Genomic DNA, 20,014 nt, shown 5'->3' with positions numbered 1-20,014 from the left:
AAAAGAATCAAGATCGCTAATTGTGCAGAAAATGATCGATTAATTTATTATAGACAGTGTGGTCACGGTTTTTCCCTATTGTTTATCTTTCTTTCTTTTTCAAATTATTTTAGCTCTGGGCTAGTTAATTAATTAAGACTCTGAGCCAGTTAACTTCTGCTGAGAATCGTAGCTTATACTTATAATCGTAGCTTACGAAAATTAGCACTTTGTGTCAGTTTTAGTTATATCCACGTGTATTTCCACACCACAATTACTCTAAAAAGTTGTGTTTACTTGTGTAAACACAACGCCTTTAGTCCGTTAAAATTTGAAGATTAACAATCGATTGATTCCCAAAGAAAAATACACTTTAAAACACTTTAAAATGTGTTTACTTGTGTAGATAAATGTGGCCAACACACACTTGTGTTTAGTTGTGTTTACTATAGCAGAGGCCATTGCACATTTCGATTGTTTCCTCTTTTATTTTTGAAGAGTATAATTTTCTTTATTAATTTTTTGAAGAGTGTTCTTTTATTGTTTTGAAGTAGTAACCCTGAACACGAACAAAAGGGCATTCACACAAGAAAAGATTACAACAGGGACAACGACAACCGCGGAAACTTCTCCAAGAAGAAAGCTTTTTAATGAAGTGGAGGGAGGAGGTAATAGCTTTTAGAGGATTTTTAGTTTAAAAGTACCAAGGACAGTGAAATTAAAACTTGATTGTTTGAATTGGTTAAGTGGAAACTTCGCACAACTACATCTTAAAAATTAGAAAAATTGCATATTTAAGTTTAAATGAAAAGGTTTTCATATGCAGTTCTTGGCAGTCGCGGGTGCAAAGAAAAAGAAGTGTGGATAAAAAATTAGCAAAAAGTAAGATAAGAAATTTGACATAAAAGAGTTAAGAAGCTGCAGCTTTCGTTTTAAAGAGTATTTTTCTTTGGGAATCAATCGATTGTTAATCTTCAAATTTTAACGGACTAAAGGCGTTGTCAAGTTTAGCTAGATAGTTCTATTCACTTATTTTCATATTTTGATATGACAACTCTTACGAAAATGTGGTGCTGCAGTAGAAACTCGATAATTTCGAAACAACATAAATAATTAAATACTTAATAGTTATTACTAGGTGACGTGAATGGCTAAAAATAGCAGTAAAAGATATTACCACAGCACAATCTCCACTCGAAAGCGTCCCATTAGTAGGCAAAAAAAAAAAAAATACAAGTTGACCTTATATTCCCAAATTGGGTGACCAATTGAGAAAAAATTTGAAAAGACATAACCTTAACTTTCCATTCAAAAATTCAAATAAAACACGTACCTTTTTCAACTGTGGCAAAGTTAAAACCAGCCCAATCCTTCGGGTGCAGTGTTGACAGGATCTCCTGTTCTTACGGTTTCTTTTGTATTGGAAGGAACCACCAGCAACTGAAATAGAGGTAGTTGGAACACAAATCTTCAATGGACAAAGCCATGAAGCTACACCAAATCCCCGGTAATTTTAATTCCGCCTATCCCCAATATGTAGGGTAACCCGCACTACTTCATTTTGTTCAAAAACACCTCGATTATTGCCTCCGTTGAAGGTCTTGTGCAAGTTTTCAGAGGCAGTCAAAATTGAGAAATATATACACAAAAAAGCCCTTAATTGAGATTAATTAAAAAAAACTTTTTCCACAAAACAAATTTTTCAAAGAAAAGTAAAGAGCTGCATTAAAAATAATGAACAGAAATAAAGTCAAATAATCTTCCAAGCGTGAAATTGCAACAAATCACCATCGATAAATAAATGAAAGTCAAAACGAGCAGAAATTGCAATAAATGACTGAGTCAACCTCAAAACGAGCGAAAATTAACATGAGTAGGGCTGACAACCCCCATGCCTTCTCAAGATTAGAAAATAATTTACACTTTACCGAAATAAAAAATGACCCTGGATAGTCAGTTGTAATATAAATATACTGATATTTATTCCTTAAAGTTTTAATAATTTTTATTTATTGAAGTAAAAAAAGTGAAAACATTTAAAATGTATTTTCTCAGTAAAGTGCAAGTTATGTTCTGGTCTGGGGGTGTAGGAGGGAGGGGGGTAAAGTATAGTGGATCTGTAGTTGGAATGTGTTAACTACAATTATTCTTCAGATAATGAAGTAAGAATTGTTTTTTTTATCGATATAGCCCAAAATAAGAGAAAAAAGTATCATCTGTACGGGTCTGGAATGGGCTTAGAATTGAAAATCAGCGTAAAGCGATTATTATATTCGGGAAGAGCATAATAAAGGCATCGAGTGGTATGTTCACCTTATTCGTAGGTCAGTAATTGAAACTACCCGAAATTTACCGAGAAAACTTATTATTTTATTTAATTTCTATTTGTTTTTACATGATACCAGACCTGGTGAGCGGATTAGCTTTTAATAATCATTGAATAAAATGAACTCAGACTTAGCATCTTGAACTGTCATTTAATGGCGGAATTTTTATTCAGTGACCCACAGGGCATAGGGTCTTCTTTTATTTTAGTGTTTGTGTTTTTTATGCTTCGTTTTTATTTATTTTAGCGATCTTTTTTGACTGTTTGTTTTTGTTTTTGTACTGAGGACGGCTGAGGGGAGATCTTGGCCAAAATATTTGCGATGTTTTTTTCATTTTCATTGGCTGGGAATATTGCCGTTTTTTATTCTTTACGAATCTTTTTGAAATAACCAAAAGAAAAATCCTAGAAAATCACGGTTTTCAGATATGAATAGACATAAGATAAATCAGCGGGGGGAGAAGTGGGTATATTTTTTTGATGTCCTTAATGCTTTAAATTTGTCAATTTTTTAAGATATAAAAAATTTCCACTTATTGCTTGATAAGAGATAATCCCGCTCCGAAGCCAAATTTTTTTGTCTCTAGTCTACCATAGCCAAAATAATTCCCAGAATTGAGGTCAGTGTTGACTAAGCTAATATATAGGCCTAATATGGCAAACCGCCATATAAGCAGGCACATTGGCCGTTTTAGGCCTAGACAAGGGCAGCTATCCCCCCCCCCCCTCACGTTTTTCTGACATTCAATTCCTTTTATTTTATATTTTTACACTCCTATTACGGTACTTTAATTGACAAAAAAATGTCGCAATTACAGTTTTGTATACCTTCCCCCCTCTCAGTTTACTGTTAACTGAGACTGTTACTGATGACTATGCCTAAACCGTTACTGATTAGGCATACTCATTAGGGAAAAGTATAAAGCATACGTTTTTTTTAACTTGCCTATCCCTGTCTTAGTTGTCGCTCATCTCTTGGAGATTATTTGATCTCATGTGATGGAAGGACAGCGCACTCTCCACACCACAGTAGACAGAATATATTAATTATATAATTATATAAACTGTGCTGTCTGGTCATGGGCCTTTTCGAATAGTAAAAGGCGAAAATTATAGGAAGGAGGAAATCAAGAGAGTAATAGGTGTAGACGTACTAGCCTTCTAACGGTAAAAGAAATTCATCAAATGAATAACTGACAACGCTCGGTAAACAGCCTGGAATAAAATATCTGTATTCTTCTCTGTCAAATATATTTATTTTTCTCATGAATAAGACTTTAAGCTTAGAAATAGCTCTGTTTTTAGTAGTATAGATTACGAATGGAATATACCAAATGCCTCCAAAGCTGTGAATATTTTGCTCCAAATTTTTATAGTATAGTCATTCTTTTGTTCTTTCTTTTTTATAACTTTTGTTCTTTTTTTATATAATATATAAACATTTATATATTCATTAATGAATAATATGAAGATGTAATATCTATATTCTTGTATTCATACAACTGAATCTAATTTATACTCTATGGGACCCTAATGCCCTTTTATAGTTATTTTTAATATGTTTTATGTCCTTTTTTTCCTGTTGGTTTGGCTACCGTTCTTAGATTTCATGTTTTTTTTGTGTGTGTGTGTGTATTTTTTTTTAATAGCACCATTTTCACATTTTAGGAGCGGGTATCAGGACATGGTGGTTCAATTGGTCAAATTACAAGTATTGGCGGTGGTGCTACGTCTGCTGGTGGAGCAGGCTTATCACATACACCTAATGCTGATTTTCAGCCACCTTATTTCCCACCACCTTTTTCACAAAACCAGGTAAAAAAATCTTTATTTGTTACAGTTTTCGGAAGGAATGTTTTTCTTTTGTATTTCTTATGTGTAAAAGAGCAAACGAGGAGCTGATAGTGCAGAGATTGAGCTAGTTTTATAATAATTTTCATATTTCGAGTCTCCCATTTGAGACCTAACAAAAAAGAGTAAAATTGCAAACGGGCGGGATAGGGATTAGCTTCCCCAAGACAATTCCGAACAACCTACCCGGTGATTGGGCTCAAAATATGTCATGAAGACAAGGCCGTATCCAGGTGAGGGTGGGGGGGTAGGGATATTTGAATCTCCCCTTCCCCCGAATGTTTGTCCGACTCGTAAAAACGTAAAAAAAAGAACATAAACACATTTTTGACTTTTTTTCCCCCCCCCCCCCCCCCCCCAGCCGAAAAAATTCTAGATACGGACCTTAAATGCAGATGAAAGATGTTGATTTGGACTCGAAAGTATTTTTATTTGTAGAGATTGCCCTTTGTCTTTGGTCGGTCAACGATAGACAGTGCGCAGACCTTCGGTCAGTACAAAAATATAAAGAAAGACCGAAATTGACACTTGCCTAAATGACTTCATGGGTTTCTCACTCCAAATTGATAAAAGGAAACAGAATCAGATTGGATTTTTGATGTTCTGTCTTTCCCTTTTGAAGTGCGAGTTAATTGCTGTTTTTGTTGTCGATGGGGGTTACTGCTCAAGTCTGATGAAGAAAGGGTTAAAATGTTGTCTAGGTTCTATTGGGTCATGTAAGGCTTCAAAGAGAAGGAACAACCCTTTGTTGTGAGACTAATTTTCAACACTTTAGCCTTTCTATCAGTTAGATTTTGTTTTATAAAATGTAAATGAAAAAAGAATGGAGTGGTAGAAAAGAGTTGGACATATCTAAATGTTGTTTTGCATCAGTAATGATTATGTAGTAGGCTTTCGTGGGCACTAGAACAAAAAAAGATAAATTTTATGAACAACATTGGGGATTACTGGACAAAACGTGAAAATCTAGAGTTTCTGGGGGGGGGGTACCTACCTACGCTGTGTTATATTTAGAACACCTGTCAAGGTTCCATAGTGTCTTTATAATAAAACGAGACGTAAAGTTGTGTTGATTTCCTGATTGTGAAGACAGTTTTTTTTCTGAAAAAAAGTTTATACGAGAAAGAATTATCTGTCTCAAAATGTTTTTACCGCATTGAAACAGACATAAAAACGATAATATCAAAGTTCTTTTGTAAAGTCACAAGGGAAGATTTATTGTAAAAAGCGAGCAACCACACAAACTTCCTTGCCCATTCCAGGGATGTTTATGGGAAATTGGGAATATAATAAGAATTTCAGATGGGAAGGGGGCTCTGATTAATATCACTAAAAGTTAACGAGGCTCATTGTGACTGCAACTTCAAACCATATGGGAGAAGGGGTTTAGTCTTCGCTAAGGCAATGAATTCCTATTAGATAGTGCCATGCGGAAAAGTCCGCGAGGAAAAGTTTTTTTTTAACTTAATAAGGGTTTTGTTAAATTAAACAAACAAATACAGGTACTTGTGCATTATACGGTACCCACGAAAGTTTTGTTAATGCTAATGAAATAAAATAAAATAGCATGAATATATCGTAGTTTAGAAACAAATTTGGGCTATATATTTACACATTGGGGGTGGGAGGTAAGGCATAGCATATTTTAAATAGGTAACATAACCTAGGTAAATTCTTCCCCCTAAACCACAAAAAACAACAGTTTAAATATTGTAAACGCGATTTTAAATCACGCTTTGCCATCCATTTATCTAGCCAATACCCGTTTGTCTGGTTTCCTGTAGTAGTTCCTTGTACAGTATATAGCAGCGGGTGACATAAATGCACAATACCCAAATACATCAAATACCAGAAGCGAGCTGATTTAGTCTACTCACCCTTTAAAAAACAGTTTAAAAAATTCCATTATATCAACCAACAGAAAAACAAATACAAGAAGAAAAATAAGGTAGATAATAAAGAAATAACGAAAATAGTGTGGCTCAGCCTGACTCGGAACGCTTCAGAAACCACAAAAAAAACATCACACTCACGTTCCTCTCACTACATTCTCTCTCTTAAAAAAAGAAGCAGTGAAAACCAAACCTGGTTGTTTAAATTGGCTAATTGGAAACTTACACAAGTTTCCACTTGTGTAAGTTTCTTACACTTATATATATATATATATATATATATATATATATATATATATATATATATATATATATATATATATATATATATATATATATATATATATATATATATATATATATATATATATATATATATATATATATATATATATATATATATATATATATATATATATATATATATATATATATATATATATATATATATATATATATATATATATATATATATATATATATATATATATATATATATATATATATATAAATATTCGGAGCTTTTGTGCATAATTAATTGTTTTGTAGTTCACTGCTTGTTAGAAAATTAAAACCCTTTTTTCGTTTTTAAAAATTTTTTTTTTGTTTTTAATGGAAAAGCAGTGTGGTCTAAGAAATTATATATATATATATATATATATATATATATATATATATATATATATATATATATATATATATATATATATATATATATATATATATGAGCTAAAAACATATGATGCCAAACAGCTTAAGAAGGTATAGCTATCCTTTGTAGATTGTTAATTTTGAATTTTGGCCAACGAAAAGCGCTGTCATATTTAACTAAGTTGTTTTGCTTATTTGCTTCTCCGGCTTAGCGTGTCAACACTGTCAAAAATGTGATGCCACTCTGAAAACTTCATGATTTTGAAATAACCAAAATAAAAGTCTTGGAAATTCACCATTATTTGGTATCAATAGGCCTAAGATGGATCAAGGGGTAAAAAAATTATTTATTTAATTTTTTTGGTGCTCTAAGGGCTTGTATTCGTTTCAGGTTGGAGTAGAATTTCACCACGTTACGGATCCGTATACCCAGTTGAATTTACACCAGACGCATTACCAAACACATCAAATAACTCAAAGGACCAATTCCCATGACGGATTACGGAGGTCTGACAATGAAATCCATGTAAGATTATATTTTTGTTTAGTTTTATTTAGTGTTCCTGTTTCATCTTCCTTCTTATTTGCTGATATAATATCAGGAAACTTTTCTCAGCGAAAATTATCAAATTAATTTTGGCTTTCGACAGGCACATCCGCAAAAAATTCTTGAGCGGCGTTTCAGAGGTTAATATTTCAAAAAAAGTAAATTGTATTTAAAACACCAGTAAAAAATGAACTTTTCGAGATGGGGCCAAGGTCTGACGTTTTTAGGCAAATATAATTTATAAATTGCCTATGTTTTAAGAAGGTATTGCTTTCTTTGTAAAAGATTTGCCTTAAAAAAAAAAAAAAAAAAAACTCTAGCATTGTCTTGTTTTCTACTGGTTGGACGTCTTACGGATTTTGTAAGTTACAATTACCCGAGAACAGGAAAGCGAAGAATAAATTTTATTTGGGATTGTGCGTAGGCACGTTTCTTTTAAGTTTTTTAAAGACCTCCTTCCCTAAAAAAAAAAAACCACCCGAACAAAAATCCAGGATATGGCCTCTCAGCAGCACAATTCGGAAATTTCAGTAGTTTCTTCCAAGTAAAAACAAGATCTAGGTTTTCTATCTTACCCTTTTTCTGAGTATCTTTCATTCTTCAAGGATTTTGAAACTGAAGTTAGTATCCCTTAGAAAAACCGCAGAAAATCCAGCGTAAAAAGAGTCGGGGAATAATAGAAACAATAATAATATTAAATAAGCCATACTAGAATAATAAATTATGACTATTATTTACAAAAATTATTTGCATTATTTTATTGATAAAATAGCTGCTTTATAAAATTATTCTTGTTAAAATAATAATAAAACAATAACAATGAAAGAAAAATTAACAGAAAGCCAGCTTAATACAATAAACAATAATAATAAAATAGTCTTTTTTCTGGGAGAGGTTAAGCTTGCCAACATTTTCTGTAGAATTAAAATTTTGAGTTTTTTTTGTCGAATAGTGTCCAATATTTTTTTCTGGGTATAACAGAAATTTTCACTTTTTGGCCATCCAAATATGAGAAGGGGGATATTTGGTTTATTCCCTTGATTCTATATACTCAATTACGCGTGAAGTCAATACTTCCTGGTGTTAGGGAATTTTTAAGGGGGGAGGGCCTGATGCTCCAAATGAAGGGTGTTGAAGATCCATACGCCCAGTTTACCTGATATGCAAGTATTGGGTAAGCTGCAAGCTATGGTCAACCGATTTAATTTTGATAGTAGGCCTAATGTCTAAACTGGTATTTTTAATCTTTCAACCTTCCCTTTAAATGTGGATTTAAGAATTGCTTTTACGAATGGTGCCTCCAAAAGGGAACTTTTTGGATCGAAATGGATTATGTAGGCTACAATAATATTAATTTTCTGACAACATAATAAATATTTACCCTTTCTGTACCCCCTCCCCCAATAAAAAATAAAAATATTTGAAGCTTGCCTGGAATAGAATTATTATTATATCCCTGGTTTTTCCTTTCGAAACACTTTGGTTTCTATTCCATTTCATTGTCCCATATTTTATCTTTTTCCTTAGACTCTTATCTTTTCATCACTATAGTCTTTCCCCACTTTATACAATGAAATATTGAATTAAAAATATCTTGTCGCCACTGTTGCCTTGGGCTGTTCTTCATTTAACGTCTCCTGGCAGGGTTGTTTCTGGAAACCCCCCTATTGTTTGCATATCGCCGACCCACCTTCTTTGTAGGAAATTCGAGAACAACCACCGGTTGGACAAAGGCATTTCTAGACCAGTTTTCTTAAACAAGTTGTATGACAAAGTTCTCATTTGAAATTTTGGATTTAGAAAGATTTTAGAAAATTGGAAAATTTGAATTTAGTGTTAAAATACATTTGAATTGAGAACTATTTTAATCGCTGCTCATTGGTGGTTTTGGATTTAGTGACAGCTTTTTTTTTGTGTGAAAAGCTCGTAAAACTCCAGTTTGAAAACTGTGGGCTATATGCTTTTTTTGTGAAATTTTTAAAAGCAAAACTACAAAACTCCCATAATTAATTCTTGGAAATAGTTGGAACTTTCTTCATATTTTATTTTGATTTCTTAATTCTAATATCATCAAGGAAATTTTTATATTAGGCGTAACAAACTGCCAACTTTATTAATAAATAAATAGTTAATTTCAAAGGTAATTTTACATTGAATTTAAACTAATCTTTTAGCCATTTACAGTCCGATCTTTTTGTGTTAAAAAAAAACTAATTTATTGAAGAAAGGAATATAATAAAAGTTCAAAACATGAAGATGGGAGAAGAAATATTTCATAATGGAAGTCCCACCCCTTTCCGATCTCTAGATTTTTCAGGAAGTGGAATTTTAGTTGTACCAGTGGACTTAAATCAGAATCAAAATTCTACGTATCTTAATGTAAGATATTTTTCAGTGTACAATTTCTTTTTTAGATTTTTTTCCCCTTCCTATTTTATCACCATTCTTATTTTCCTTTCTATCCTCCATGTCTCACTGAAAATTAAAAACCCGCAAATAGCAATCTTGAATTCACATTTAAATTTTTTCTTCTAGTATTTTTCTTCTTTTTTCGCTCTCTCTAATTCTGCTTTCTTTTCCCAGTAATTCCACATTCTTTTTTCTCACCGTATCTGTTAGCGTCCAGTAAATATAATATGACGAATTGTGCTGATTCATAACGCTTTCAAACATTTTTATTCTATTCCTTCCTCCCATTCCTTCTTATTTATTCATTATCCCTATTTTGTCTTCATATCAGTCCACATTGTAATTTAAGTGGAAACCGAAAGTCTAGGAAATAGTCTACTAATCTTAGATAATTTAGCTTTCTATTTGTCCATTTAGCTTTCCTATTACTGCCAGGGGCAAATCTCCAGCATGTTTATTTGGGGGGGGGGGCAAGAGGGGTCCATATCCAGATTGTCAAAGGGCATGGGCTGTATAATAATCCGTTTCTCCACATCATTGGAGGGGGGGGGGGAACTGCCCCCTCTTGCCACCCCAAACGACGCCCCTGCTTACTGGTGTTCTTCTTTTTGTTACTGTTTGTAAGTCTTCAATCTTTTGTCAGTTTCTACCCCTTGTTTTGTCCACCGTTGTTTTCTGTTTATAATACAATAAGTTAATCATGCAAATGATTAATAATGTGTTGTTGGCAGTTACATTAATTTTCTTTTTTTTTGTACTCCGATGTTTACCTTTATTCGTTTTCGTTATATCCAGGCATTGAAAATATACCCAACATTATTTCAGACACGAGTTCGCCCTTTTAGGCAGTTTTTGGCAAATGGTTATTTATACCCTACCTATAAAATAAATACGAACAGTCGATTGGTCTAACCCACGTTCCTATATCTTACTTGGGTCACAAAAAATATCGCAAAAAAAAATTAAAATTAATTAAAGTCGGTTTACTTACTTTTACTTTCAAGGAATGATGAGGATATAGGAAAAAAAAAATTTGGATATAGAAAAAAAAAATTTGGATTCGATATACTTATAATTACTGCTAATTGTGCCCTGTACTTAATTTTAATAAAGATAATTTTCATAAGATATCTCAAAGATATTTCGAAAATTACGAAATGATTGTAACTGTTGGATTATTTATTTGAAATTTTGTGCCCTTAAAACATCTGTGCCAAGGGCAAGTGCCCCCCTGTCCCTCCTAAAACAACCTATGGGGCGGGGGAAGTTGCAAATAAGTGTTTAAAAATGTGGGGAAAATACCTATTCTGTACCACCCCTCCCATTTCCAGTTAGACCTTGTACGTATAGTAGAATAATATGTTATTCATAATTAACGTTAAATGTTTCAGCTAACTTCGTTGTCGTAGGACTTGGTATAATTTCTTTGTGAAATTTAAAACAATTTTTTTCCAACAGTTGACCTTACAACAGTTTTACTTTCAGGGTAATGTACATGCCACAGCCACATTTACGTATGACCCAAATCGTAGAGAGTATATGCGCCGGCCGGATGTGCTTGTGGCATCTGGTCACGTCACCATAGATGGGGAAACACTGGTGATTCCAGCCCAATTACCTTCCCATGGTATGGACGACGGACAGGTAATATTTTTTATTTATTTGTTTATTATTTCACTGATTATCTACAACTGACAACAGCGATAGGGAATGTCCTTACTCTCGCTTCGTCATCATTTCTGCACCCAGAAGTATTATATTTAATAATCGATAATTTTCATATCAAAATTATGGCCTGCACCAATTCATGGAGCAGGCCACCGAGCGCATTTCGTAAATCGAGAGGGAAGAAGATGTGAACACCCCTGCGATAAAAAGTGTCACATAGCACGTTTTGAATTATCCCAGCTGAACTTTATGGTTGATTAGATTTGGAACAAATATGGCGCTTTTGGATTGACTTCAACCATCATAAAAAAATCTTCAAGTTTTGTAAAGTATAATCTTCTCAATAATTGATCAAATGCTTCATCGTCAGCTAGAGACAAAGTATAATCACCTACGGAACAAGTACTAACAAAACTCTCCAAAAGTGACCCCGCGTACCTCAGCGCCTCTAGACGCAAAATGTTGTACTACTTAATCGCTCCGAGCCAAAGTACTTTGCTCCGGCCAATAATTATGCTAGAGCGTGATTCAGGCGACGAGTGACGGGGATGAATTGTGTAACTACGGTTTTTAGTTCTTGATTTAATTGCCAGGTTCGCATAGGTATACACAGGGTCACTTTTTTGTGTGGAGAGGATAGGTTTTGTCAGTACTTGTTCCGTAGGTGATTATACTTTGGCTAGAGAATAGGGGTCATGTTTTTGTCATGGCGTTAAATAATTTGGGTTAAGGATCTTTTTTCAAAAAATCTAAAAAAATCGACAAATTTCATCCCCCTTCTCACAAAAGAAAATTATAGCCATGATTTACGACCCCAGTTCCAGAAGTAATAGCATTTGTCTCCTGTAGAAATTTTGATGTTTGATAAAGCATGACTGACTAAATTTAAAAAGAACCAAAGTTGAAATTAATTTTTTAAAGGTCATTGCCTTATTTTTAAAATTAAACTGAAAATTCTCCAGCCATTCTTTGCTGAACAAAGGATAATTGATATAATCAGATCTCAAAGTGCAATTACGATAGTCTACATGTGAAAAGAATAGTTTTGTCCCATCTTTATTAGGTCCCAAGATGAATTTTATTCAACCTTTAAAGGCTTAGAAAAAACAACATGTTATAAAATCGTTGCATCCAGGTTCAAAAGGTCGTATCTGCATTTCAAAAGAATTTTTATTTCACATTCAACTGTTTGAAAAAAAAACTTTCATCTTATTAAAACATTGAAATTTATTAAAAGTTCTATTGTTTACTTATTTGAAAATAGGTTTTCTTCTCTAAAAATAGGCGAACGATATCAACTTTGTGTCATGGCATCATTGCAGGCACAAAAAATAGATGGTGGCACCAAGTGCTCATGAATTTATCTGGAGGGAGTGACTCATATGGAGGGAGGGGCAAGTCGGAAACTAAAAAAAAGGGTAAATTAAATTGAAATTTATAGACCAAGCTCTAAAAAATTAGTTTCTGGTCCCTGGATCTGGAAGAATTTTGCTTATTGGTGCCAATAACCATTTAGAGCACAAACCCGACAGTGGCGCGAACTTACAAAAATATAGGGATGAGGGCAAGGTTTTTCTTAGATTTTCTAAAATGGAGTCACGGAAAAGGTATTTTATAGAAGGTAGGGAGAGTGCATTAGTTTTTTTTCAATTTTTTTTTCAATAGAAATGTCCAAAAAAGACGTTCCAAAAATATAGGGTAGTTATCCCCATTGCTTCCGATTGCTACCCCCAAAAAAAGGATTCCACTTTTAATTTGGAAATAATATGATTAACAGTTAATCCGAGCTTTGGGCGGAATCTGGTCACATCACTCGATTCATCTTTCACTTGAAGTCTAAGGATATCAATAATGGATGTTTCGCCAGAACCACTTGGTTAGTGATAGAGTGGTCAATTTCACATATTTGTAAATCTGGATTAATACTAAATACTGTTTCAGAATTGCCTGAGAAAATTTTGAGATAAAATATTAAAGCGTGGATAATGATTTTATAAAATGCGTTATTTTAAATATATTCTAAGATACATTCGAGCTCCTTTTTGTGTCTTGTCAAATAAAAAAAGTTATTAGATGGGGGGATCTAATAACTATATCTGAGGATGATTTAATCCCCCACAGTCCCCGGGGGAAGGGCTGCAAGTTATGAGCCTTGCCCCTTGTTTGCATATAGTATTTGTTATTGGGAAGTATACAGACGTTTTCAGGCGGGATTTTTTTCTGGGGGGGGGGGGGATGTACGTGAGATGATTTTTCCATGAAGGGGTGCCGGATTTCCCAGCATTATAAAAAAAACGGTCAGGAATTAAATTTTAAAAAAGAGTTTTTCAACTGAAAGTAAGGAGCAACATTAAAACTTAAAACGAACAGAAATTATTACGTTTATGGGGGGGGGTTCGTCCCCTCGTCAGTACCTCGCTCTTTACGCTAAAACAGTTTTAGTACTGTCAAATGAGCTATTTATTCTAATTAACCGGTCTTTGTGATTCAGGGGTCATTCTTAAAGAATTGGAACAAAATTCGAACTTTAGTGTAAAGAGTGAGACATTGACGAGGGGGCGAACCCCCTCATACACGTAATAATTTTTGTCTGTTTTAAGCTTTAATGTTGCTCCTTACTTTCAGTTGAAAAAACTTGTTTTGTTTTTTTAATCAAACAGTTCATGGTAACGAACTGTAAGTAAGGAGCGATTCGGCTCAATAGTAACCGAAACTCTAAAAAATGGAATTTTGATACCAATAGATACATCAGAAGAATCAGATTTTTATGCTGATTTCAAATATATAAGTTTCAAATTTTGTCTTAACCATCAGAATTTACGCGCCTTAGAAAATTTGCCTTATTTTCGGAAAAAGGGGGAAACAACCCCTAAAAGTCATAGAACCTTAATGAAAATCACACCATCAGATTCAGCGTATCAGAGAACCCTACTATAGAAGTTTCAAGCTCCTATCAGTAAAAATGTGGAATTTTGTATTTTTTGCCAGAAGAAAGATCACGGATGCGTGATGTTTTTTTTTTCGGGGGGGATCGTATCGATCCAGTAGTCATAGAATATCGTGAAAGGGCTCATTCTAATGGAAACTAAAAGTTCTACTGCCATTTTAAGTGACCAAAAAAATTGGAGGGCAACTGGGCCCCCTCCCACGCTCATTTTTGACCCGAAGTCACCCAATCAAAATTTTGAGAGCCATTTTGTTCAGCATAGTCGAAAATCTAATTAATATATCTTTTAGGATGACTTAATCCCCCACAGTTCCCGGGGGAAGGGCTGCAAGTTATAAACTTTGCCCATTGTTTACATATATTAGTGGTTAATGGGAAGTATACAGGCGTTTCCAGGAGGAATTTTTTCTAGTCGGGGGTCAGAGTAGGGGTTACGGGGGAGGATCTTTCCTTGGGGGAAGGGACATTTCTATGAAGGGGAAAGTGAACAGAAATTATTACGTATATGAGGGGATTCGCCCCCTAGTCAATACCTCGCTCTTTACGCTAAAGTTTTTTTTAGTACTTTCAAAAGAGCTATCTATTCTAATCAACTGGCCTTTGTGATTCAGGGGCTTGTGATTCGAACACAATTTGAACTTTAGCGTAAAGAGCGAGATATTGACTAGGGAGCGAACTCCCTAGTATGCGTAATAAAACATACGAATATAGAAATTCGTTACGTAAGCTAATTCGTAAGTTACGTCAGAACAAAATTTCGAGAAAGCCAATTAGCCAAAAAAAGGAAAATTATTATGTGAATTTCGTTTTAATTATTCATGTACGGTGAGCCAAAATCAAAGCTGCATTAGTTCAAAAACGTTCAGAAATTAACTAAAAAAAACAATTTTTTTCAACTGAAAGTAAAGAGTGACATTAAAACTTAAAACGAACAGAAATTATTCCGTATATGAAAGGGGCTGTCGCCTCATCAACGCCGCGCTCTTTAAGCTAAAGTTTGACTCTGTCTAACAACTTTATTTTTTTAAAAAAAAAAAAAATTAGCGTAAAGAGCGAGGCGTTGAGGAGGGGGCAGCCCTTTTCAGGTACGGAATAATTTCTGTTCGTTTTAAGTTTTAATGTCGTTCCTTACTTTCAGTTAAAAAAAACTTGTTTTTTTTAGTTAATTTTACGTAAAGCCCAATCGGTTTTGCGTTTCTTATTTTCACTTATATTCACAAATTCTCGAGAAAAATTACTCTGTTTTCTAGTATATTTTGAAAATACGGTTTTTTTTAAATCCTTTAAAGAGAAAAAAAATTGGAATTAATTTTTTTAGAATTTCATCTTGAAAACTAAGAAGAAAATGTGAATATTTTTTAACATACCAAAGAGAGAGGAAAAGTTTGAATTGGTCAAGTGGGAGCTTATACAAGCATATGGGTCGTAAAAATTTCAAAAAACCTGGAATTCCAATATTAATGGAAAACCTCTATATGAAGCTATGTAGTTTTGGGAGTAGCTGAGGGGTAATCGATTAAAAAAGAAAAAAAAAACGCGAATGAAAAATCAGCCAAAAACACATGGCACCAAAAGGAATTACAAAGCATAGCTTTTCTTAGAAAGTTTTTACGAAAGAAAAGCGTTGTCAGGTTTACCTAACTGGATTTGCTTATTTATTTTTACGGTCCGACATGGCAACACTGACACAAATGTGATAATGCCTTAAAAACTTCATAGTTAAATAAATAAAAAAACAAAGCAAAAAACTCTAGAAAATTGTACGTTTTCAGGCGTGATCATACCTAAGGTGGGCCCAAGGGACAAATAGTTTTAATTTTTAGTTCTTAGTTATTTAATCCCCAATTTTTTGAATAAAGGCTGACAAGAGGGTTATTAATTTAGCAACAGATAAGCCCTTCTGTCCACAAAGACTTGTAATTTTTTATGTGTGCCTTTGGCAGGATTCAGAAGCTGAAATTCAAATTAAATTCAGTTTCACATTGGCATAAGTAGATACGTAAACAGATTAATATGCAATTAGATGTATTATGATATTGTTCAACTGTCATGTATTTGACACATAAACGTTATGAGAATATTAGCGAAAGATGTACAATTCAGGGTTGAAACTCTGGGGTAACGCCTAGACAAAGGGTGGATTTTAACATAGGTAATTATCGGTTATCATACCTTGATTTGCATTTGTTGCGGGCAGTTTTGGTAATTTAGTTTGATTTTGTGTCATGTCTTGAATATTTTTCATGAGTCGTTGGGAAATATTCTCTATAAACGATTTATTTTTGAAACATAGTGGAACAAATAACAGCTAGATTTAGAATAAATTCAAATTAAATCAAATTTTAGGACTTCTCTATTTGCCATGAATATAAATTATGTATTGAAATGAATAAAATAAATTGTTCGTAAACGCAATAATTTAAAGGCCAGTAGGAAAAAAGTAATAGAAAAAGTAAAAATAAAAAGTAGACAATTTAATCAGAAATTTCACGCACCGTTTTCTAAAAAAGTACTTCTAAGATAAAAAAAAGCACGCGTGTAAGATATATAAGCAGAGTTGTCAAACTACAAAAATGTAGGAGAAGGGAGGAAAATGGATTTTTCTAAATTTGGTGGGGGGGGGGGTAATTTTGCTTTTCGTTTATTTCAATGAAAATATCAACCAAGCATTTTTTAAGTCTAGGCGGGGGGACGTATCGTTTCGGCATGTGCCTTAGCAACCTATATGTGACACCAGTTGTGCGCATGATCTTACTTTATGCTTTTATTACGGATAACCTTGTAAAAAGCATAAAACTAAGTCAATAAAATAGGTAATTAAGCACAAAAATGTGAACCCTCTATTTTATGGATGATATTTATTTGTTCAACATTTAAAATTCTTAAATTTGTGTGTTTAAAAATGAGTCAAACAAATACACCAACCGCCAGAAGTCATTTTGGGTGAAGTACCAAGGACAATGAAAATGAAATGTGATTTTATGAATTGGTCGTTTAGAATTGTAATTTATAATGAAAAAGACCTCATATGCAGTTTTTGGTAATAGCGAGAGTCAAATTTAAAAAAGGTCACTTGAGTGAAAAATAAGCAAAAAAGAAGTCACAAGACACAGTAAAAAGCTTTTGTTTGAAGGTTTTGCTGGTTTAGGAATAAACAGGTTGTCAATGTTTGATTTTTACGAACGAAAAACGTTGTCGAGTTTAACTAATTGGTTTGCTTATTTATGTTAAAATTTTGAAAAAATAAAATAAATAAATATCTTAGAAAGTCGAGGTTTTCAGGTATGAATGGGCCTGACCTAGGATAGTTTCAGGGGACAAAAAGCATTTCTATTTTGGTGTCTTTGATACTTTAGAGATATACTCCTCCCCCAAAAAACCTTCATATTCGCACTCACTGTCAATCACAACAAAAAAGAATCGCAAAATATAATTAAAACAAGAATTAAATAAAGAAAAAATGAAAGAAAATTGCGTGGCTCAATCTTTCATCAACTTGGTGCAAAACATCAGATAATCAAAATTGAATACCTCTTTTTTTACGATTCTCAAACCAAAGGCTGCGAGAAATATTCTAGTCGAAATTAAGTATTCCTAGGGGTCCTAGTAAGTGGGAGCATCCCTTGCCCTAATATTTACTCTGGCGTCATATTTTCGCTGTTAATTTACTAATTCAGAATCAGCAGTAATATGGACATGTATACTTGGGGGAGAGTGATCTGGTGCTGCTTTAATACAAAATGTTCCCCTTTTTTGGGTCCAAATGTATTGATTGGGCAATGGATAATATCCCACAGCAGTGGAAGATCCAGGATTTTTTAGGGGGGGGGCAAAATAGGTGGATCCGACGAACTTGCGCTAGGAGCGAGTTTAATTAATGCAAATTTGCGTTAATTAAGTAAATTACACTACTTTAGACTATTTTAGGGGGGTGTTTGCCCCCCACCCCTCCCCCTGGATCCGCCACTGTCCCACAGTGCTTATTGTGTATTTGCATTATCAAGGAAGATTTCGGTCAAATAACGCTAGAGGACACTAGCCACAGATGCGCTGGGGGATTGCGGCGGAGTATTACCCATGCTCCGCCTGAAACCTCCTGAATTGTGCCATACAATTGACGATTTGTAGATGAAATTTGTCGATTTGTCTCATAGTTTCCTGTATTTCTCATACGATTTACCTTTTTTTCAAATTTTACCTTCGAAAATATTGCCCCCTGGAATAGCTAATATTAGTGTATTAAATAAATAAGATGTGAATAAAATAAGTTTACTATTGTGAACATTTCTGTCATCTGAAAAATGTGGTTGTAAATTCGTTTTTTTTTTCTTGTACAGTCAAGCACTTATTCATACAATTATTTTCTTTACCCACAGTCGGGGGGGGGGGTTAGTATTCATTAAAACAACATAACTGGACCAAACCCCTTCCCCGTACAGATATCTTCAGTGAACTTTTAAATGCTGATAAACTAAAATTGTTTCTGAGTGATAACTCCCTTGTTTTTAAGTAAGTATGGAAGTCAAGAAGAAAAAAACATAACTGGAAATCTTGTCTCAGCCAAACCTCCTCCAATTCTTTAAAAAAGATTTAATAGTGAAAATATTGCAGTATATTTACTACCATTGATTTCTTATCACCATAAATAAACCTTTCAAAAGCTATTGAAAGTTTCTATGCAGTAACCCATGAAAAGCATACTATCTTCTAATTAAAAGTGTAGTTAAGAAATCCCACAAATAGAATTTATCCATCGACAGTTCAATAGCGAAAATTCAAACACCTGGCCCTACTATATCCCTGATGCGATTTAATAATAAACTATAGCTAATAAATTGGTTTCCAAAGTGCTTATTTTTAAAGTAAGCTAATGAAGCCACTTTTTGAGTGTTAATTTATGAGATTTGGTGTCAGTAGTTTAAACCTTGTGGGAGCTCCTTTTTTGCTGAACTTTTTCTTATTATAGTTAATATATAGGTTCAATTTTCTAGTTCTTTGAACTTTCAGTGTGAGACAATAGTTGTTGAATTTGCGCCAATAGTGTTGAATTAATGTTTTTAATGACGCAAAAAGGAATTGGCTCTGCAGGGGGTCCAGGACAGTACATCTGTCCAGAATCAGAAGACAGTAAATGGCAATCAGATTTGGAGCAAATAGCAAAAATTATTAGTCTTTTTCACGTGTTTGAAATTCTGCCTCTCTTTTTTTCTTTTTAAGTTCACTGTTTTTAATTACAAATTGGAATTAATGAAAAGCTGTGTAAAATACCAATGACTTAAAATTAAATTGTTTTATAATATTAAATATAAAATAAATATATCTTATATAATTATAAAATATAAATTTAATAAAATGTAATATCCGCCTTAGGACTATTCATACCTGAAAACCTTGTTTTTTAAGATTTTCCTTTTTGCTGTTTGAAAATTATGAAGTTTTAAAGGTAGTATGACAGTTTCGCCGGTGTTGTCATCTTAAACTATCAAAATAAACAAGCACAATTGATTAGTTAAATTTGACATCGCTTTCTGTCCGTATAAATTTCAAATATTAACAATCTGTTGAAGCAATTGCACCTTACAATGAAAACCACACCGTATTAAGCAGTTGGGAGCCAAAATTTTTAGCTTATTATTTGCTGATTTTTCAACCATGTTTCTTTTTTTATAATTCGGCGGAACCTAGTAACGAAAACTGCATGACTGCGCATGGGGGTATTTTTCATTAAAAAATGAATTCTTGAT

The 20,014-nt window shown here is 33.4% G+C and overlaps 1 protein-coding gene across 5 annotated transcripts in view; it reads left to right on the top strand.

Moving 5' to 3' along the window:
* The window catches only part of TfAP-2 (transcription factor AP-2), a 193,631-nt gene that overhangs the window by 115,680 nt on the left and 57,937 nt on the right, over positions 1 to 20,014 (top strand). For 3 of the 5 annotated variants that reach the window (XM_089097488.1, XM_089097486.1, XM_089097489.1), the window contains exons 2-4: positions 3,974 to 4,120; positions 7,091 to 7,225; positions 11,129 to 11,299. In XM_089097488.1, the coding sequence (XP_088953614.1) occupies positions 3,974 to 4,120; positions 7,091 to 7,225; positions 11,129 to 11,299 (453 nt within the window). The remainder of the gene's footprint in view (positions 1 to 3,973; positions 4,121 to 7,090; positions 7,226 to 11,128; positions 11,300 to 20,014) is intronic. The other 2 variants (XM_089097487.1, XM_089097490.1) reach the window with 2 other exon arrangements.

Source organism: Artemia sp. Qi Xiang Cuo, chromosome 12 (genome assembly GCF_049724085.1).
Source record: "Artemia sp. Qi Xiang Cuo chromosome 12, ASM4972408v1, whole genome shotgun sequence".
NCBI lineage: Eukaryota > Metazoa > Arthropoda > Branchiopoda > Anostraca > Artemiidae > Artemia > Artemia sp. Qi Xiang Cuo.
This window is presented reverse-complemented; position numbering and strand designations above follow the sequence as displayed.